The sequence below is a fragment of the Erythrolamprus reginae genome, chromosome 1 (assembly GCF_031021105.1).
Source record: "Erythrolamprus reginae isolate rEryReg1 chromosome 1, rEryReg1.hap1, whole genome shotgun sequence".
Lineage (NCBI taxonomy): Eukaryota > Metazoa > Chordata > Lepidosauria > Squamata > Dipsadidae > Erythrolamprus > Erythrolamprus reginae.
Window position 1 is genome coordinate 181,945,264 of NC_091950.1, and position 21,779 is coordinate 181,967,042.

General features: G+C 38.7%; 1 protein-coding gene across 25 annotated transcripts in view; it reads right to left on the reverse strand.

Moving 5' to 3' along the window:
• The window catches only part of BAZ2B (bromodomain adjacent to zinc finger domain 2B), a 318,653-nt gene that overhangs the window by 79,981 nt on the left and 216,893 nt on the right, over window positions 1-21,779 (reverse strand). For all 25 annotated transcript variants that reach the window (XM_070731603.1, XM_070731601.1, XM_070731595.1 and 22 more), the window contains 5 exons: window positions 19,131-19,352; window positions 16,329-16,724; window positions 5,977-6,598; window positions 3,408-3,707; window positions 436-496 (listed from right to left, as the gene is read on the reverse strand). In XM_070731603.1, coding sequence (XP_070587704.1) covers window positions 436-496; window positions 3,408-3,707; window positions 5,977-6,598; window positions 16,329-16,724; window positions 19,131-19,352 — 1,601 coding nt within the window. The remainder of the gene's footprint in view (window positions 1-435; window positions 497-3,407; window positions 3,708-5,976; window positions 6,599-16,328; window positions 16,725-19,130; window positions 19,353-21,779) is intronic.

The window sequence follows — 21,779 nt, forward strand, 5'->3', positions numbered from 1 at the left end:
TCTCAAGCCTCTATTTCCCTTCAAATGGACCCCTAAGCAGTTTTAAATCATTCCCTTCTATTCAGTTTTCCAAAGTGAATCTAGCCTTGGTAAACTAGCAAATTGATACTGAGAGGAGATCCAAGGTTCAAATGAAGCTAAATGATATCCTACCCATAAGTTCTCTTCCACAAATGCCTCCTGTTTAATATTAGACTGCAAATATGAGCCTTTGGTAACAGCAATTTAGAATCCTGTCTTCAGGATTGACAATCATAACACTACATTTTCAAGATAGAAAAAAATATAACAAGATATAGCACAAATCAATATTTTATTCTTCTTCCATCAATCCTAAACTGAGACTGACATCTTAAAATAATTCCCTCTCAGAATGGTAAAAACACACAACAAATAAAGGCTGCAAAATTTTAATTTCAAATTTATTGTACATACCCATACTCCAGAGGAATGCGTAATTCACGTTCGTCTGTCACTCGCCGCCTTTTTGAAGAACCTTAAATAGAATTCAGAAAGTCAATTTGTAATGAAACATTCAGAAATTAAAACTAGTTGGCAAACAGACATTAGAAGCTGATCGTTTTCATTTGCTACCATAACATTTCTCATATTCTATAAAATCAATAAGGATCCAAGTTTACTGATTTACTCATTACAATATTAAATAATATTCTGTAATTCAGCTGAACGGAAGTGAAGAATATCATCTCCCAATAATGTGTAAATCCATGAGAACTCCAGGACTAACTCAAATTTGCATTGCTGCTGTATCATGAAGTAACTTATTCAACTTACTTTCACGAAAAATGAATATTTCAGAGGCCTACACCTTAGGCTTATAACAACATTTTTTCTTCTTCTGATAAGATCTCTATACCATTTTTTCACTCTTAGAAATTGGCATTGACAACTAATTGCTAAATTGGATACTCACTAGAAAAAATATGGCGCAAAATTATTAAAATATATTTTTGCAAGCAGATATGGCCTAAGTCCTCATTTTAGTGTAGAATGCTAGCTTTGCATGCTGAAGGTCCCTACTCAATTCCCTGTATCTCTAAGTATGGCTGGGAGAAAATGATTTCTGAAATCATGGAATGCTGTACATAAATCTTAGCCAAAATGATTGGTAATCTAACATGGTATGACAAATCTCTCTATGAGGTCCACAAATTTGGATGACTTTAAAAGAGGATTAGACAATTCATGGAGAATAAGGCTATAAATGGATACTAGTACTAGATTATCCCCATTAATAAAAACTTTAAGCCTGTTAAATCTAAATCGCTGGAGGAAAATGAGTCAATGAGAGTTACTGATTGTGGGCTTCCTGGCATCATGTAATCAACCATAGAATACTGTACTAAGTTACACATTTGTTCTAACCTTTTCCTTCTATGCAATAATTCATGCAATTAATACTGAGCCTGGCAGGCTTTCCATTTTAATTTTTTAACCTAAAAATAGGTTAGTGCCTCCTGTTTAATATTAGATTGCAAATATGAACCAACAATTATACCCACTTAAATAAAATCTTTTCCTTTGCAAACTGATAGGAGTAGTATTACTAGATTTGCAAAGCATGTAGGTATGCTGAAAGAGTTATTTGCTGACAAATGATATGGAAGGGGAGTCCTTGATTTGCAGTCATTTGATTAACGTTCAAAGTTACAATAGCACTAAAAAAGATGACTTATAGTCAGTCCCCATCCTTACAACTGTTAGCATCTCCATGGTCATGTGATCAACATTCAAGTGCTTGACAACCAGCATATATTTACTACAATTCCAGTGTCTTGGGTCCCCATGATCATCAATTTTGACCTCATCAGTCAGAGAGGAAAGCTGGATTTGCTTAATGACTTAAAGATTCACTTAACAACTACAGCAATCCATTTAACAACCATGGCAAAAAAGGTCACAAAATTAAGGACAATTCACTTAGCAACTGCTTGGTTTAGCTACAAAAATCCTGGTCACAATTGTAATCCTATGTGAAGGGCAACCTATATATGTAGTTGAGTCCTGGATATAAGAGAAACGTCTGGGCTAGCTGAAAGGCAGGATATAATTTTAATTACATTTTTAAATCTCATTAAAATGTGAACTATAACTTTTAATACCTATAAATGGAAACAGCAGACTTGTGTTTTTATCAGATTAGGAACAAGGTTATTTGATAGTATGATTAGTCTGAATTAAGAAATGAACAGTTGAACACAACTGTTTTAAACATTACATATCCCCAGGTCTTGCTGAAACAGTAACATATAAACCAACATAAAGATATGCTTTTTAAAAACTTATAAGTCGATAGAACTTACATATTTTTGATAAAGCTCACCTACGACTCTTATAAATTTTGGAAAACAGATGATTCTGCATAGACCATGGATAATATTCAACTAATGGATAGAGCTTAGTCTAATACAGTTGATGGGGCTCTTTGACCAGGTTTTGTTATAGAATCAGGGTGCCTGGCAGAGTGTAAGCAAGTGTGTAAATTTCAGGCTCTAATGCCCCTTTGGAATGTTCTCTCTCTCAGTAGAGTGACAAGTAATACCGGGGGATGATTCTGCTGTTTTTTTCCTTGGAAGCCACAAGGTATGTAAGGCACACAGAAAAAATTTAAAATCTTAAATGCAAATACAGTCCATGTTTCGGCCAGCCAGGAAGGACGTCTTCGTGACGTCAAAGCTCCGCCCATGGAATTCCCTATTGGGATTCCCCACCTCCTTTCCAGCCTCCGGACCGGCCCAAAAGCTTCGCGGCTCTTTTGAAAAGCTAACAGCCGGGCGACGAGGCTTCTCAGCATCCTCCTGAACCCGAACGCTGACCCCGAACTTTTGCCGAACTTTCAGGTTCAGCGTTCTCCCGAACGCCGAGAAGCCCCCCAGCAAAAGTTCGGGTTTGGTGTTCGGGTTCGGGAGGATGCCGAGAAGCCCCCCGGCTGTTTCAAAAGGTGACAGCTGGGTGGCGGGGCTTCTCGGCGGCCACCCAAACCCGAACTTTTGCCAAACTTCCGGGTTCGGCATTGGGAGAACGCTGAGAAGTGCCCAGCTGTTTCAAAAGGTGACAGCCGGGTGGTGGCGGTTTTTTGCGGGTTTTTTTCCTTGCACACATTAATTCATTTTACATTGTTTCCTATGGGAAACAATGTTTTGTCTTACGAACTTTTCGCCTTACGAACCTCCTCCAGGAGCCAATTAAGTTGGTAAGACGAGGTATTACTGTACAGGAAATAGTATAAGGGCAGATTAGAAGGACCATGAGACCTTTTTCTGCCATCAATCTTCTGTATTTCTAAAAAATATTATAAAACAAGCCAGATTTGAAAACCGATTTTTTCAATTTCAAAACCAAAGATCATATAACAGTCTTTTAGAAATGATAAATAAATGCTATACCACAATGAGTGCTTGAACCAAGTCCAGATGATGGCGTTCCTACAAATACTGGTGAAGGGGACTCAGGGCATAATGCAGCTGGAGCAGAGCTGGGTGTCTTTGCTACTTGGAGATTAAGTGGCGTCGAACAAGTGGCAAGACTGATAGAGGAGCTTTTAGTGGAAGAAGGGGTTTTGCTCAATTTAATTGTAGATTTTTCTCCCTCGGTATCAGACTCTGATTCATCTGGATCTTTATCATCTTCTTCCTCGTCATCTTCAGACCCTTCTGTGTCAGATCCTTCCGAATTAGTATCAGATTCTTTGAGAAAATAGAGAGAACCGTGAATTACATAAAACAAATACAGTAATGCCTCATTCTAGCATTCACTAAATATTGAGGGGGAAAAGAAATAAATAGGACCCAAGAAATCCAAGTATGTATTGTGGAGAACAATTGTTGAGCCCATCCATTGGCAGTACTAGATAAAGTAAAAAATAAAAATAAAAATAAAAACCCCACCTCTCTATTGGGAACATGGCCATATGCTCATAAGGCTTGCACCTCTACTGTACATGCCTCACAAGAAAAATGCAACCCGTGAAATATAGATTGTGTCTATCAAATACTATCCCAAGAAAGCAGTCCAAACCAGATGCTTTTTGAGCCTTTCATTCATCACCAGAACTATTGATTGGCTACTATTCACTTGTAATTCATAAAGAGAGGCATGCAAGCAGTGAAGGGCTACCAAAATTTTTACTACCACGCTGTGGGCGTGGCTTATGCAGGACGCCCTGCATTTTCTTTCAACGTCTTTAAGTGCAAAATGGATGCTCTGGGGTGGAGCTCCATTTTCACTACCCCAATGCGTTTCCCCCCATCCGGGCAGCAGCCCACCCTTGGATGCAACTCTACGTAAGTTTTAATGGTATACAAAACCTCTTATTGACACTGATACTAATTCCAAAGCTAAACATGAACATAACATCATAGTTATCACTTTCAGTTGTTGAAATGCTAATTTCTAGCTTACATTTACATTTGTTTCTTTATATGAAGAACTATCCAGTAGCTATGTGATTTAACTGATATTTAAACCTTACCTCAGTAAGCATGTACCTAGAAGGTACAGAGATACCTTGTCTTACAAACTTAATTGGTTCCAGGACGAGGTTCTTAAGGTGAAAAGTTTATAAGACGAAACAATGTTTCCCATAGGAATCAATGGGAAAGCGATTAATGCGTGCAAGCCCAAAATTCGCCCCTTTTGCCAGCCGAAGCGCCCTTTTTTGCACTTCTAGGATTCCCCTGAGGCTCCACTCCATGGAAAACCCCACCTCCAGACTTCTCTGTTTTTGCAATGCTGCAGGGAAATCCCAGCAGGGGAATCCCAGCATCGCAAAAACGAGCACTTTGCTGGCAATGGAAGTTTGGAGGTGGGGTTTCCCAGCGAAGGGAGCATCAGAGAAATCGCAGCATCGCAAAAACACTGAAGTCCTCGAAACCCTACCTCTGGACCTCTGTGTTTTTGCGATGCTGCAATTTCACTGAGGCGCCCCTCGCTGGGAAACTCCACCCCCAGACTTCCATTGCCAGCGAAGCGCCCGTTTTTGTGCTGCTGGGATTCTCCTGCTGGGATTCCCCTGCAGCATCACAAAAACACGGAAGTCCAGAAGTGGGGTTTCCCATGGAGGGGAGCCTCAGGAAGTCCAAAGGTGGGGCATCCCAGTGGCGGCGGTGGGTTTGTAAGGTGAAAATAGTTTGTAAGAAGAGGCAAAAAAATCTTAAACCCTGGGTTTGTATCTCAAAAAGTTTGTATGACGAGGTGTTTGTAAGACGAGGTATTACTGTATTTAGGTATGTATTGATTACAACTATTATGCAAATGCGCAGCACAGCTTTTCTTGTGCCCGTGTATGTATCTGTACGTGTGTGTGTGTGTGTGTATTTTACACATGTGTACACACATACACACAATCTCCTTCTGAATCCAACTGGCTTGTTTCCAGGTATCTTTATAGAGACGTGAGGCCTAAAATATTTAAAGTAAGCCATCTGTTATTCCTGACTCGCCTCTCCCTCCTTTAGCAAACCTTCATTCGAGAAACAAATCTCCCTGAACTCAAAATTTCTTCCCCATTGTATGACCAGATCAAATAGTTATCTTATAATTACTATCTCCCTCCTGAAAGAAAAAAAATTGGCAGTGCAACGTACAACCTGTGACAGTCCAGATTTTGCTGTTCTGCAATTCTCAGTATCGCTAAGAAGTTTAGCCAACAGAGAAATATGTTGGGAGCTATAATTCAACAACATCTGAAGTGTTGCTGGCCTACTGTGATCTAAGAGCAATTGCTATAAAAGCATGGCAGCAGTCCCGCCACCACTAGTTTAAAGGAGTTAGGAATTATGTTGCATTAGGGCCGATTCATCTCTATAGTTCTTATCTCAAATATCAGCATTTAATACAGAAACCATTATAGAATTAAATGCCTCAGCATAAATCCAAAACACTTGCAGCAGAGAAATAGGTGCTTTAGAAAGACGCAAGCATGCATTTTATACAGGTTATTGAAAGTAAATAAACCTGATTGACTGTCATCGGAATCTTCATCTTCATCGTCCTCATCTTCTTCTTCATCATCATCCTCGTCATCTTCGTCGTCATCATTTGAATCTTCAGAATCTTTACTGCTTAGAACATCTGAATCCGTTCCTCTGAATTGTTCAAGTAATGTTTTTGCCGAAGAGTGACTGTGTTGTGTTTTTACTGCTGTTACTGTATTATTGCTGACTGCCTTTTCCTTTGCTGGGCCAGGTAATACAGGAGAGGTAGAAGACATAATAGGTGTCCGGTTGCTTGATGTCTTTTTCCCACACGTGGTTAAATTTACCGGTGAGGAAAAGGTTACGTTACTGGAAGTAGATAGGTTTTCGTTCACCTTGGGTTGAGATTTGGGTTTGGTGATAAGTGCTAGAGGAGCCTCTTGAATGACGCTCTGAATTACTCCGTTAGGTTGATGATTACCTAAAAGTGCATTGGTCAAGAAAGGATTCGAATGGTTGTTTTCTAAAGAGGTGTGTTTTTGATGAGCTGGTGATGAACTGGTTGGCTTTGGACTTGATAACGCTGTGATAATCTTCTTTAGGTTCTTGGATGACTCGTGCTGTTTTTTGAATTGTGCTGGGAATGTCTGTTTGTACTGTTCCTGCAAAAACACAAAAAATATAATAAATGTCACCAAATGGAATGGGAAAGGAGTGGATGGGTGCACATATAAGATTTATCTATCTATCTAGCCATCCATCACTGGTTAAATTGTGTATTGGACAAAGTAAATAAATAAAATAAATAGATTAATTAAAAGAGAGATTTTTAAGCACCGGAGCCCTGCAGAAGACATAGCCTCCCATCCCCTGTCCTATTGTCTCTCCTATATGTCATGTATCGTATCTACTATTCTTCTATTCTATTCTTATATTACTCTCATAATATCCTTCTATTCTCTAATTGATATATTCTCTTCCTAAATTTTCACTTCTATTTGTTCTCTAATATATTTTACTCGAGTATAACCTCTATAGCCTTCATTGTCTTAGGAGAGGGGCGGCATACAAATCTAATAAATAATAATAATAAATAATTGTGTATTATTGTGCATTGGACAAAATAAACAAATAAAATAAATAAATAAATGGGAACAGGAGCAGGAGATTCCCAATTAATGAAGCATCCATTGCTGAGTGTAGAAACAGGAAAGCTGCTTTTAACATTCTGATAAACAAGCAACAGAATCAAATAAATTGAATTAGAGTTTACAAAGAGGAAAAAATGGTTAATCAAAATTATATTATTTTTTAAAAGTTTTTTAAAACTTTTATTAAAGGTTTCCAGTCATGTTCGAATCTAGAGGGCTGGGCTCATCCTCTTTTCTTAGCCAAGGAAGCCAACAGTGTCTGAAGACATTTCCATGGTCTTGAGGCCACCATGATTATACAACTATACGCTGTTGCCGTCCTACTGAAATAGCACCTATTTATCTACTCACATTTGTACGCTTTCAAACTGTTGCGTGGGCAAGGCAAGTGACTGGGGATGAGGCAAGTAACTAGAGCTCATCCCATCATGCACCGTTCGGGTGTTGAACCTGGGCTGTCAGCTTTCCAGCATCTTTAACTGCTGAGCCATCACACCCTCTAAATTATTAAATAGGGCAAACTTTATTTGTTACATATTGGGATTACTTTAGCAACAGAAAGTAGGTAGGTATATTGTCTGTAATTCTATATGTATTCAAGATAGAATTAACAGGTATCCCAACAGTTAATGGCTTTGCCTTTTGCCCAGCGGCCAGCCTGGCGCTCTTCTTTTTCTTCCCCATTGCACCCCAGGCAAACTAGCCCTGGTCTTCCTCCTCTACCTCCAGCACACACCAGGTCTGGCTAAGAGGGTCTCGGGTCTCTGAAGAGGAAGTAGCCTCTCCTTCCGTCTGCACTCCCCTTGGTTGTCGTTCCCCCCAGCTCCACAGCCACCCAATACGAGATGCCTGAGACTCACACAGAGATGAAAGAATCGCAAGTAGGAGCAGCATGGGGAAGCAGGCTATTGGCCCTGCGCCCTGCTGCGAGCCGCTGCTGCCCAAAGCCGCCACTAAAGCTGCCGCCGCTGCCAACACTGCTGCCATTTTCCTACTTCCATCTCTTTTTCCTCTCATCGTTCCACCCCCGCCCATGGTTGGAGAGGGGTGGGAAAGCTGAGGGGGACTGACGCCGCCACCTATTGAGCTGGGCCTCTGTCAATCACGCACACCTCCTGAATCCCACATCCCCCTTTTACCGAGGCTCGGCCTTTCGCTTCCCCTTTCTGAAAAGCGGTTGGATATGCCAGTTGCCACTCCTGCTTGAGGGGAGTTGTTAAGAAAGCACAGCTTCACCCTCGTTGAGGGGCTGACACGTGACTTAGGCGGTTTTTGTAGCATTCTCTAATTTCCCCACGGCACACCTGACCATGTCTCACAGCACACTAGTGTGCCATTATTTTTTTTAATTATTATTATTATTATTATTATTATTATTATTATTTATTACTTATTTATTATTATTATTATTTATTACTTATTTATTATTATTATTATTATTATTTATTACTTATTTATTATTATTATTATTATTATTATTATTATTATTATTATTAATTAGATTTGTATGCCACCCCTCTCCGTAGACTCGGGGCGGCTCACAACAATAACAAGAACAATGTAAAAAACAAATCTAATAATTTAAAAAACACTAAAAACCCCATTATTAAAAGCAAACACACACACAAACATTCCATGTATAAACTGTATAGGGCCGGGGGAGATGTGTCAGTTCCCCCATGCCTGACGACAAAGATGGGTCTTAAGAGCTTTACGAAAGGCAAGGAGGGCAATGGCACACTGGTTGAAAAACACTGGACTATAGTGTTTGCTTTACGTCTGTGGTGTTTACTTTACAGGTGAAAACCCACTTTACAATCATCAAAATTTGTGACTATAATTCCCAGACTCAATTATAGGCATAAATCAAGAACTGTCTATACACATTTTACTGCTATCATATATTGCTTTACTGCATTCAGCAACCAACATTAAACTCCATTTTCATGTAATACTTTCCAGAATTCCACCTATGCATTTTATTGTACACTTTCAACAAGAATTTATTAATCTTACATTTCGCTATCAAGAAGTAGAAAGGAAAAAAAATCTAGGCTGCATACTCTTTGCATGGCATGAAGCCACACTGCACTTTCCAAATGTTACTCAATGTCAGCTCTCATATCCTGTCAATCAGAATTCTGCTGAGAACCATCTCAGGCTCATTTAACCAACTAAAATCCCTTTAGTTTTACATTCATTCTTGTTACCTTTGCATAGGGAATAAAAATAGCATTCTTCCAGAATTCATTGCACATATTAAAGAAATCATAGCCTCTCTATAAAGGAAACCATCTATGTTTTAACATTTCTCCCGTTACAAGCAGTCCTTACTTGGTGACCACAATGGAGCCTGGTAACTGCATTGCTAAACACCTTAGTCACTAAGTGAAACATCACATGACAGCAATGAGTTTCCACCCTCACTTCCCTCTTCGTCATTAAGTGAATCACTTCAATTGTTAAGCAAAACATTGTGGTTATAACTTATGATTTTTATATTAATTCTTTTGTTGCGATGCAGTTGGCAGTATAAAAGAGGCCATCGTGTGATTACTTTTCATTAGCTGCAAAACCACCCAAATAGCAATCATGTGACCAGGAAATGCTGCAACAGTTCTAAAGGTAAGCATGGTTGCAAAGCTTTTTCTTTACACCACACAGGTGTCAAACTCAATCATGTCACATGACATAGCACGACATTTTGGCCTTTGCAGATCCATCTGTCCCATAGGGCGCCAATTTGATATCCCTGGTTACACTGTTGTAACTTTGAACAATTATTAAACAAAACAGTCCATAAATGAGAACTACTTGAACACCATCTACACTTATTATTTTCCAACATTCTTTTAGCATGTATGACATCCTTTTTATCAGTTTTTTTTCTTGAACATTAACATTTATAGTAGTTATTTCAATTCCATACTTATACATGTTAGTATCATTCAAATATTTAAAATAGTTCTTTAAGCATTTCCCTCATTTCAATTTCATCCTAAATTCTTAATTTTTACTTCTAATTCTATTCTCTCTATTGGAAGCACCCATAGCCATTTCCACCCAGTTTCCCAACAGTGTTTTATTTCCATTAAAATTCCCCTGCATTTTCATTGCTTCATTTAATCTTCCTGGCCCTATTTGATTATATTCTTTCCAGCTGTGTTATTCTCTTTCCCTACATTATACAACATCTTTCTCTCATCTTCATTTTTGCAGAAATAGTTTTCTTAACATGCACTTTTTCATTATTCAGTAACTTTCCTTTGTTATTCTGCTAAGCAACTTTTTTCTTACTTTACACTTCAGACCCTTGTGTAGCCCTTTGTAACTGTGTTTAATTATTTTCATTGTGTTTAAAGCAGCTTCCTTGTTTCTTTTCCTTATGTTTACTTCCTGTTCAAAATTCCATGTAAATGGAAATTTTAAAAAAATCCATAGGTAATTTATAGGTTTTTTAAAAAATACTGATTTTAAAACATCTTTATGTAACATTTGTAGCAACAAAAACAAAGCAAAGCAGGATCCTAAAACACTCCATGAATATAAACTGAAAATCCAAAAATGAGAACTGACACTATACAATGAGATCCAGTATCTCTGGGGGGAAATAAAGAGAAACCTGTGTAATTTCCTGCTGCTTTAAAAACAAAGTGTTTAATATATACAATTGCTCAAGTCTCCGCTTTTAATCATGAAACACAATTATGCAAGCAGGCAATTGATGCAATTATACCAGGGTGAAATGTTCCTGGTTCACTCATGCCTCTTGATCGTCGGAGAGCCAGTTACAAAGGCAGTGTGAGGCTCCGCCCACACGCCGCCATATGGGTTCTTTTACCCTCTGCACCTACACAGATGCGCAGAGGGTAAAGAACCCTGATGGCGGCATCCAGGCGGTGGGCGGAGCCTCATTCTGCCTTCGCGACCAGCTCTCCAACGACTGACAGGCACAAGCAAACTGGGAGCATTTCACCCCTGAATTATACTGTGAATAAACTTTGATCTAGCGTTAATGCCAGCTACTGAAACAAAACAATAAAATTGTAAGAATATGCATATAAAAATGTCATGCATATAAAACTGTATATACAAATTTTAAGAACTGCATTCCAATTCACTGTGTATCAGCAACAGTTCAATTTGTCTGAAAGCTTTTGCACTTTTGTATAACAACAAGCATATTCCTACATTTAAGAATTCCTTGTAGTCTGAGAAAACATGATGGGAAATAAAAGATGATGGAAAATAAAAGATAAACAAGTCCTTCTTTGCAGAAACCAAGCATGAAGGTCAGTTTAAAAGGATGTCTCGTACTATGCTTAGAATTCTGAGGTTAGTACTTTGGTGCGACCTCTTTTTCAATAAGCATTTGGTTCACATATCTGAGTTGTTTTGTATGTACAGGAAAGCAGCATGAAAAAAGTGTAAGCGACTTAAACTTCTGCTTGGCAGGCTTCTGGCATCCAAAGAAAGGGATATGCATTCCCACATAGCACTTTGGACAAGATGTGGAAGCACAATGAGAAGACACTACAAGCAAGGGTTTGATTGCTTTTTATCTGCTGTAAGGTCTGAAGTATATTATTGACTACAGACCCTTCCCAAAAGTGTAAAAGGGACAGCACAGAGAAGAAACGTAATAATATGTGCTATTTGTCTATTCAAACCAGTCTGGTAAAAAAAAAAAATCCAAAATAAAAAAGCACATATTAATTGCTGTATAATCTCTGAACGTTTCTCAAGAAGAAGGAATAACATAAAAGCATCTTGAAGCGGTGTCCTGGACTAATGAAAGATTACACCAATAGACCTAGCTGGTCTCCACACACCCCACATCACTGTAGTATTACTTGTTGGAGAATAAAGCTACTATTGCAAACCTAGCTGGCACCTGGAGCCATATTGGAGGGCACGTGAGGCGTTGTTCTATGTCAGTTCCAACACACATGCTTGCACTGGCCAGTTGATTTTCAGCCTTGGGGAAGGCCGTTTCCCCCTCTGGAGCAGTGTTTCCCAACCGTAGCCACTTGAAGGTATTTGGACTTCAACTCCCAGAATTCCCCAGCCAGCATTCGCTGGCTGGGGAATTCTGGGAGTTGAAGTCCAAATACCTTCAAGTGGCCAAGGTTGGGAAACACTGCTCTGGAGGCTTCAGACTGTGAAAAATGTCCCAATGGGCAAACCAGAAGTTTGGAAAAACAGACTTCCGTTTTGCTAGTTGTACTGTTTTTCGCAGAAAACTTCCCTGAAGCCTCCACAGGGAAAAAAATCCCAGAACAATGGACAAACCGGAAATCAGTTTTTCTGAACTTCCAGTTTGCCCGTTTGGCCACTTTTTCACCGTCCCAGGCTTCAGTGAGGCCTGTGGGCACACATGGGTATGTGTGTTGTGCACATGTGTAGGGGCAGCGCGGAGGTGTGCATACGTGTGGGAGGAGGGAATAGGTGTGGGCACATGTCAAAAAAGGCTCACCATTACTGTACTATATGATAAAGGCCAGATGGTATTCTGACCTTGGTTTCCTGATGAAATAAAACAGCGCAAACAACATCTCATGAACATCTTTTATTGTAACAGCTGCTAATTATGTTCACTAGCAGTCATCATAACTCCAAACAAGGTTAAAAAAAGTCTGACTAAACTCTTTCAGGGAAAGGCAGATAAGAGTCCAAACAATGTAAAACATGTCTGACTAAAGCAGTGGTTCCCAACCTTTTTTTGGCCATGCCTCACCTAAGCATCTCTAAAATCCTCAGGCCTCCTCCCCCCCCCCATGACATATAATTCTTATTATACAAAAAGTGAACTATTCATGCAGAGGAAGCCTAAAAGGCCATTAACTAAGTTTAAACAAGGTTCCAATTGCCTCCATTAAAAATGAAATTGCCCCTCTGTTGGGAACCAGGGGACTAAAGTCTTTTCAAGGAAAAGCAGCTCTCTCTCTCTCTCTCTCTCTCTCTCTCACACACACACACACACAAAGACACACACACCTTGCTCTTCTTTGGCAAACTGCCAGAGACCAATTTGATTGGCAATTTCAATTTCAAACAGGAACAAAACTGAGTCTTGAGTTGCAATGACAAGATCTAGGGATGAACTGAGTTGCTTCCTGCACTGAGCCCTTTCGTGTTCTCGACTTATATAGCCTATGGGAGGGGCCAATTATCCCCAAGCCTTACTCCCGCGTAGTCCTTCTCTTCCGGACCTGTTCTTGCCATCTGGCAGCTCTGCGCATATTGAAAACAGGCTCCTCCTGTTCTTTCTCGTTCATGTCAGCTTCTGGAGGTTCTGGAGGCAGAACAGACCTCCCCAATGACCCTGGCTGAATCCCTGCCTCTAGGCACCGAGCCTTCTCCAGGCTCCAGGCCTGGCCCAAGTTCCTCCCCAGCCTTCTCGCTGTCTAACTCTGCTGTCAGCTGCACAGGCTTCTGGCCATCCAGAACACATGGTATTAAGCATATTCATATCAATTTTTCTGAACCGTCTTTCATCACTTCCAAATGGAAGGCTTCTCGAGGTTTTTTTTAAACAGTATCCAAGAGGTTTTCCTCCTTAATGGATTCTTAATAGACACTCCCACCACCACCACTTTAGAAAACCCAGAAGGATTATAAAATGAGGGGAAAAGGGCATGAAACGTCTGTTTGTGAACATAATATGACAGCACGATATTTAAAAGCATCTGTGGTTCAAAATTAACATTTTCCATTTAATTCAAATGCACTAGAAATATTTAGGTAGCTAGTATCGTACTTCATTTCTTTAATTTCCTTGGGTGTCAGAATCTCATTCTGAATTTCCATGAAATCTAGGATTTATAACAAAGCACAAAACTTTTTATCGTGCCAACAGTACAATGCATTTTGTTTTCCCTTTTAACTAAAACTGAAGCATCTTCCATTGAACATTTGGTGGCATCATGCTCAACTGTATTTTATTTAAACGTTGGCCTTATTAAAAAAAAGAAGATACCTTTCTCAAAACAAAAAAAAGGGATTTTTATAAACTGTATTGCTTTTTAAAAAGGCATTTTATGAATGCATCTTCTATGACAGTGATGGCGAACCTATGGCATGGGTGCCGCTGGTGGCACGCAGAGCCATATCTGCTGGCACGTGAGCTGTTGCCCTACCTCAGCTCCAACGTGCATGTGTGTGCTGGCCAGCTGATTTTTGGCTTGCACAGAGACTCTGGGAGGCCATTTCTGGCTTCCAGAGAGCCTCCGGGGAGGGGGGGCGTTTTTACCCTCCCCTCGCTCCAGGGAAGTCTTGGAGCCTAAGGAGGGTGAAACACGAGCCTACTGGGCCCACCAGAAGTTTGTTTGTTTGTTTATTTTTTATGCCGCCCTTCTCCTTAGACTCAAGGCAGCTTACAACATGTTAGCAATAGCACTTTTTAACAGAGCCAGCATATTGCCCCCACAATCTAGGTCCTCATTTTACCCACCTTGGAAGGATGGAAGGCTGAGTCAACCTTGAGCCAGTGATGAGATTTGAACCGCTGATCTATAAATCTACAGTCAGCTTCAGTGGCCTGCAGTACAGCACTCTACCTGCTGCGCCACCCTGGCTCTACTTGGGAAACAGGCCATTTCCAGCCTTAAGAGGGCCTCCGGAGGGGTGGGGAAAACTGTTTTCACCCTACCCAGGCATTGAATTATGGGTGTGGGGACTCGCGCCTGCACGATAGCACACATACACGCTCTTTCAGCACTAAGGAAAAAAAGGTTTGCCATCACTGCCCTATGCCTTCAGTATTTATACCTAGCAGGGATATTAGTGTCCTTAACTACAAATGTTAGTGGGTACCCCACTTTCATGACTTCAGGTCTCCCACATGATGGAGTAGCACAGCCCATCATAAGCTTGTTTTATGCACTGTGAGAATAGCAACTCCTAAATCCTATTGGCATGATCTCAGCCGCATTAACCAGGTGTTTCCTTTTTAGCTCCCTGCCCAGCTTCAGCTCCAGGTACACTCCACTTGTAACTGGAGTATCTATCTATTGGAGGAGTACAGTCCTATCAACATTCATTGCAAGAATTATTCACTTGCTCAGGCTCTGCCTTCCGTTCTACAGAGGAGGCACAAGGTTGCCACTACTATACGGTATCTCTTTCATCATTTATATATTCATCATTTTAAAGCATTCGGCATGAAAGCCTGGAGGCAAGGAAACCCACGTTTCAGTGCAATCTTTCTCTGCATAGTAGGGGATAAGGTTCATTTTTTAAAATGTGCAACTGCACGATCAGCATTCATGCAGAGCATTCCATGTATGCTAACTGCCTGGAGGAGAAAGCAAAGAAAGAGCATGTTCTTCTGTCAAAGGAAATTGTTATTCAGCAAATCCTCTAAATCAGGATTCAGTGTATTTATTTCACTGATATCCTGTCCCAAGCAGTTTGGGCCTGGGGTACGTGGCTCCTCCCATCCTGTCTATTTGTCTTTTCAATCATCTAAACATTAATTGGATAATTACAAAAGAATTAGCAATACTACTTAAATATGGGGAATTACAAGAATTTAAAGAAATCAAAACAGCAGCTTTGGAAAGCGCTCAAGCAGTAGTGGTATTAGGGTTAATGGATTGTCCATTAGCAATAAATGGACAATCCAGAATTGGTACTGGTACATAGTGGACCACATCCACTTCGAAATTATGGAAATAAGATTAAATAACTTTGATGAAAATAAATTGGAGAAGCTGATGGCATGATGGAATAAGGTGAAAAATTATATCTTAAGTCGAATTTATGACGACAATGTGAAAAATAAATTCCAATCACTTTTTGTATGTAAAGAAATGTAAACCGGAGCTAAGGAAGAAATTGAAACTTATTGCAAATAATTTAACCCCCTAAATGGTGGTGGGGTTTTTATTGGTGTTGGGCACGTTTTCTTTTAAGTATTTTTTGTTTGTTGTTAATTTAGTAAATAAACCAATAAAAAAATTTAAAATAAAAAATCATCCAAAATGTAAGCTGACAGGTTAGGCTGAAAGCTGGCAATTTGTGCCAGGGGCTCCTGTTTTATCTATTTCTATTTTTCCCCTAAAGCCAAAATAATGTAACCCTATTAAACCATTTTATCATATACAATTGTACCGACGGTTACATAGTTATCATTCCTGCAGATACGTAATATAATTTAAACAAAATAAAAATGAACATGCATACACAAAGCCTCCACTTTTTCAAAAAAAGTTCATAATAAAAGAGAAATTCGTCTCACCCGGTTTGATCTGACATCAATGGTCAATGCGCTAGCTTCTTCAGAGGTATTTTTATTCCCAGTCTTGAGTAGATCAGGAGAAGGAACTATAAGTTTTAAGAAAGTTTCCTTTTTGGCTTGATTTACCAAAGACAAAGGGTTCACATTGGGCACCAATCCAGTAGACTGTATTACACTTGTGTGTTTGTTCACAGATTCCACCTTTGCCTGAGAGCTTTGGAAAATAAAGGGAAGCTGCTGTGACAAAACCTGAGGCTGCTTCTGCTGGGCCTGGAATGATGAGTGAGTCTGACTATCAGACGCAAGAGGTATTGGCTGGTGTGGTCTCTTTTCCTGGGGCATTTCCTGGGGTTTCTGTCCATCTCCTTTCATGTCTGGTCCACTATGCATTAGCACCTGTAAATATGAAAAAATAGCTTGATGGGGATATAGAGGTGCTTGAAAGATAAACCACCAAGAATAAGACAGGCTTGAACTTCAATTCAATAATAATAATAATAATAATAATAATAATAATAATAATAACAACAACAACAACAACAACAACAACAACAACAATAATAATAATTATTTATTAGATTTGTATGCCGCCCCTCTCCGCAGACTCGGGGCGGCTCACTACACAATAAAAACAGTTTATAACAAATCTAATAATTTACAGTTTAAAATATTAAAAAACCCATTATTAAACAGACATACACACAAGCATACCATACATAAATTGTATAGGCCCGGGGGAGATATCTCATTTCCCCCATGCCTGACGACAAAGGTGGGTTTTAAGGAGTTTGCGAAAGGTGAGGAGGGTAGAGGCAGTTCTAATCTCTGAGAGGAGCTGGTTCCAGAGAGTCGGGGCCGCCACAGAGAAGGCTCTTCCCCTGGGGCCCGCCAACCGACATTGTTTAGTTGACGGGACCCGGAGAAGGCCCACTCTGTGGGACCTGATCGGTCGCTGGGATTCGTGCGGCAGAAGGCGGTCTCGGAGATATTCTGGTCAGATGTCACTTCAATTTATTAGATTTGTATGCTGCCCCTCTCCGAAGACTCGGGGCGGCTCACAACAATAATAAAAACAGTAATAATAACAATGGAACAAATCTAATAATAAAATTACATTAAAAACCCCAACAATTTTAAAACCATACAACACATACATACCAAACATAAAATATAAGAAACTTCCTTTGCCGCCCCGCCCCCCAGGCCTTTTTAATACCAAGATTAAAGGATTTGTGAGGTCCTGGACATAAAAAGGGGTACCTCCCTGTGATTTTGAGAAAAATAAAACAATAAATTGGTACTATATCTATACAAGGGCCTACAGATAACAAATTATTTTCAAATGAACCCCAAAAGATAATTAATAATGGAATAATAATTATTTATCATTATTTCATCCAAACAGAATAATTATATACTTGAGTGTCAAATTATATACTTGATTGTCAATGGCACACACCCACAACAGGCAGGGAGGCACACCCATCCACTCATAACTACTTTACCTAGTAATAAGCATAAAATAACGTTACAATATATCTTCTTTGGCTTATTTCCCGCAAAGTCCTTTTACTACATCAAGTTACAGTTTCGAGGGTAGTGAAAAAATACTATGGAAAAATCAGTTATTTTTGAATGTATGCCACACGATTAACCTAACAGAACATTAAAGATTACATTCTGGTTACTGGACAGTGTTAACTGCTCTGCTAGGAAAAGAGGAGCTGTAAACAGAATTCAGTAGTTATGGCAACGCTCAGGACATCCAAACCTTTGCGACATAGAGTCTTTCATTGGCTTAATAGCCATGGGCCTGTTTACAACCTAGATTTCCCATTTTAGAAGAATATAAGCCTGTATTTTGCCCAGCTAATTTAAGGCACTTACTTTTTTATCCTAAACAGAGAACATATTTTACTGAAATCAAGGGGCTTTCTTTCAAGAATAGAAGACTAACTATGCTGTGCCTCTTTCTTTATTTCTTTATTTCTTTCTTTCTTTGTCTTTCTTTCCTTCCATCCTTTTCTTTCTTTCTATCTATCTATCTATCTATCTATCTATCTATCTATCTATCTTCCTTCCTTTCCCATCCTTTCCTGTCCTTTCTTTCTTTCTTTCTTTCTTTGTCTTTCTTTCCTTCCATCCTTTTCTTTCTTTCTATCTATCTATCTATCTATCTATCTATCTTCCTTCCTTTCCTATCCTTTCCTGTCCTTTCTATCTATCTATCTATCTATCTATCTATCTATCTATCTATCTATCTATCTATCTTCCTTCCTTCCCTATCCTTTCCTGTCCTTCCTTCCTTCCTTCCTTATCCTTTCCTGTCCTTCCTTCCTTCCTTTCTTTCTTTTTCTTCCTTCCTTCCTTTTTTGCATTTTAAATGTGCTGTTCAATCTAAAATGCATTTACCCTCATGTCAGTAAATCATCAGAGACTACGAAAACCCGATATCTTTTGTTCATTACATTCGTTTGTTGGTTTCAATCAGTTTTTAAAATACGAAAGTTTCTGAGAACAGCTGGCTATTTCTGTGAATAACTGTGTGGTTTAATACAGACTTTGGGATTTTTGATTCTCATGTAACCCAAAAAGTTAATACATCAGGACAAAGAAGCATCAGATTTAAAACTTGCTCCTGTTGTTCCAACCATGCTGAGAAGTTCAAAAGGGAGCCCATTTAATAATTAATAATTTATGACACCCAATGCAACCTCATAATACAGACTCCCATAAACCAAACATATGCCCTGTAAAAAAACCAAATCTAGCAATTTGAGGCAGTTTGTGATACGAACACACCTTGTTCTTATTTTTCGGCTGGGCTTCATTCTCCGAATCTGAATCATCATCTTCACTTTCTTCAACACTTTGATCGTCATCTTCTTCCTCCTCTTCTTCCTCTTCCTCTTCTTCCAAGTCATCTGAGTCGCTGCTACTGATGCCTTCACTGGAGGTGTCTGAGGAGGAGCCAGAATCGCTTTCACTGTTGCTGGAACTATCTACTGCTTTCTTTCTGGGTTTCTAGGAATGAAGGTTGAGTGTTGAAAATGTTTTATTATTGGAAACATTCAGCTCTTACTCCTGTAGCAGTAACACAGAGATTTATCTCACAAACAGCTGACATGAATTTTAGGAATCAGTTGGGTTTGCACTTAGATAACCAATTTGTTTCCATATTCTGGGAAATTCGTTATCTTCAACTCCCCATCTGCAAAATGGATATCTAATTCTATGTACTTAATGAATTTATAACATCACTACTCCAGGAGCTAAAAGCAGCATACATAATCTTCCCTCTATTTTTTTTCTCGCAGTAACCCTGTGAGAAAAACCAGGCTAAAAGAGTTACTAGCCCAAAGTTAAGGATTTGAACCTTTACTTTCTCAGCCATTGTCTTAACCTAGGATGAAATACAGAGTTCCCTCGCTTTTTGCAGGGGATGCGTTCCGAGACTGCCTGCGAAAGTCGAATTTCCGCGAAGTAGAGATGCAGAAGTAAATACACTATTTTTGGCTAGGAACAGTATCACAAATCTTCCCTTAACACTTTAAACCCCTAAATTACAATTTCCCATTCCCTTAGCAACCATTTAGATTATTACTCACCTTGTTTATTTATTAAAGTTTATTTTAAAAAATATTTATTAAAAGCAGACGAAAGTTTGGCAATGACATATGATGTCATTGGGTGGGAAAAACCATGGTATAGGGAAAAAAACCGCGAAGTATTTTTTAATTAATATTTTTGAAAAACCGTGGTATAGACTTTTCACAAAGTTCGAACCCGCGAAAATCGAGGGAACACTGTACTACCAGTTCGGCCCAGTTCAGGCGTACTAGTAGCAGCTGGTGCCGGTGGTTCAGAGAACCAGTAGCGGTGGCAGGGGCGCTCACCCACCCAGATACCAATTTTATTTTTCAGAGTAATTTTTTTTATTTTTTCCTCCACATCATAAAATACAAAAAGCAATATACCATCTCTTTTGTTACAATAAAATAGTTTTGGATTAGTAAACCTTATATAATCAAATTATACATTCTTAAATCCCATCTATTTAATTTCAGTTATCATCACACACACCCTTATTCCCTTCTTTCTAATTTCGTCATCCAGATAAATCTCCATTAATGTCTAATTAAGTCCTTCATTAATATTCCTTAAACTATTGGTAAAATCAATATCTTTCATATCTTATAATCTTAATATCAAAGCTGTAGTGCCTTCTTCCCTCAGTGAAAATCTCAAAACAGACTAAAAACCCTTATATCTAATTTTATCAGTCTAAAAATTATATACTTATACTTTATCAAATTAAAAAACAAACAAATACAAACATTTAAATTCATTACTTATTATTATGCCATTATTATATTTCATCAAACCCCTCTTGATAAAATAAAATTAAGCAATAAAAACAAATACTTTAATTTGCAAATCTGTAAGCCCATTTTAACACACTAGTCCAAATTGAATAAAACTTAGAAGTCTAAATTAAACCTACTTAAGTCACCTTAATATATTTAATTTACTTATTTATTATTATTATTATTATTATTATTATTATTATTATTATTATTATTATTTAGATTTGTATGCCGCCCCTCTCCGAAGACTCATTTACTTATAAATTTTATCAAAATTCATAAATCTACTACTGCTAAATGAATCAAAAATAACTATTAAAATAAAAAAAAATATTATAAAGTACGTATTATAAAATATACTAAAATATTCTAAATACAATCAACCAATGTCAAAAAGCCCTTTTCCTTGTCTATATTTAATATCTGTCTCTCCCATCTTTTTATATCGCTTCTTTTTATTTTTCATTTTACTCTTCTTCTTCCTCACCCATCTCTTCTTTAAATAAAAAGTCCCCTTTAAAAATCCCCTCTTTGCAAATTCCCACTCTTTAATTGCCATTCCTTTTGATATTGGCAAAATCTGATACCCTTGCTTATATCTTCTCTTAACAGTGCTTAGCTTAATATACTCATCATTTAAGACATGGGCATTGATATCTTCATCCACCAAACCTTTTTCAAAAGTTTCTATAATTTTACCCCCAGATTTCTCTTGTTCCACCTCAGCATGTAACTATACACCATCAAAAAATATGTAATATATCCTCAATTAATTCATCCTTAATCCCAAAATTATTTTTATTTCCACATTCTGTAATTGTCTCTTTATATGTTTCAAGTCTGCATTGGTTGCCGATCAGTTTCCGGTCACAATTCAAAGTGTTGGTTATGATCTATAAAGCCCTTCATGGCATCGGACTAGAATATCTCCGGGACCACCTTCTGCCGCACGAATCCCAGCAACCAGTTAGGTCCCACAGAGTTGGCCTTCTCCGGGTCCCATCGACTAAACAATGTCGTCTGGCGTTACCCAGGGGAAGAGCCTTCTCTGTGGCGGCCCCGACCCTCTGGAACAAGCTCCCCA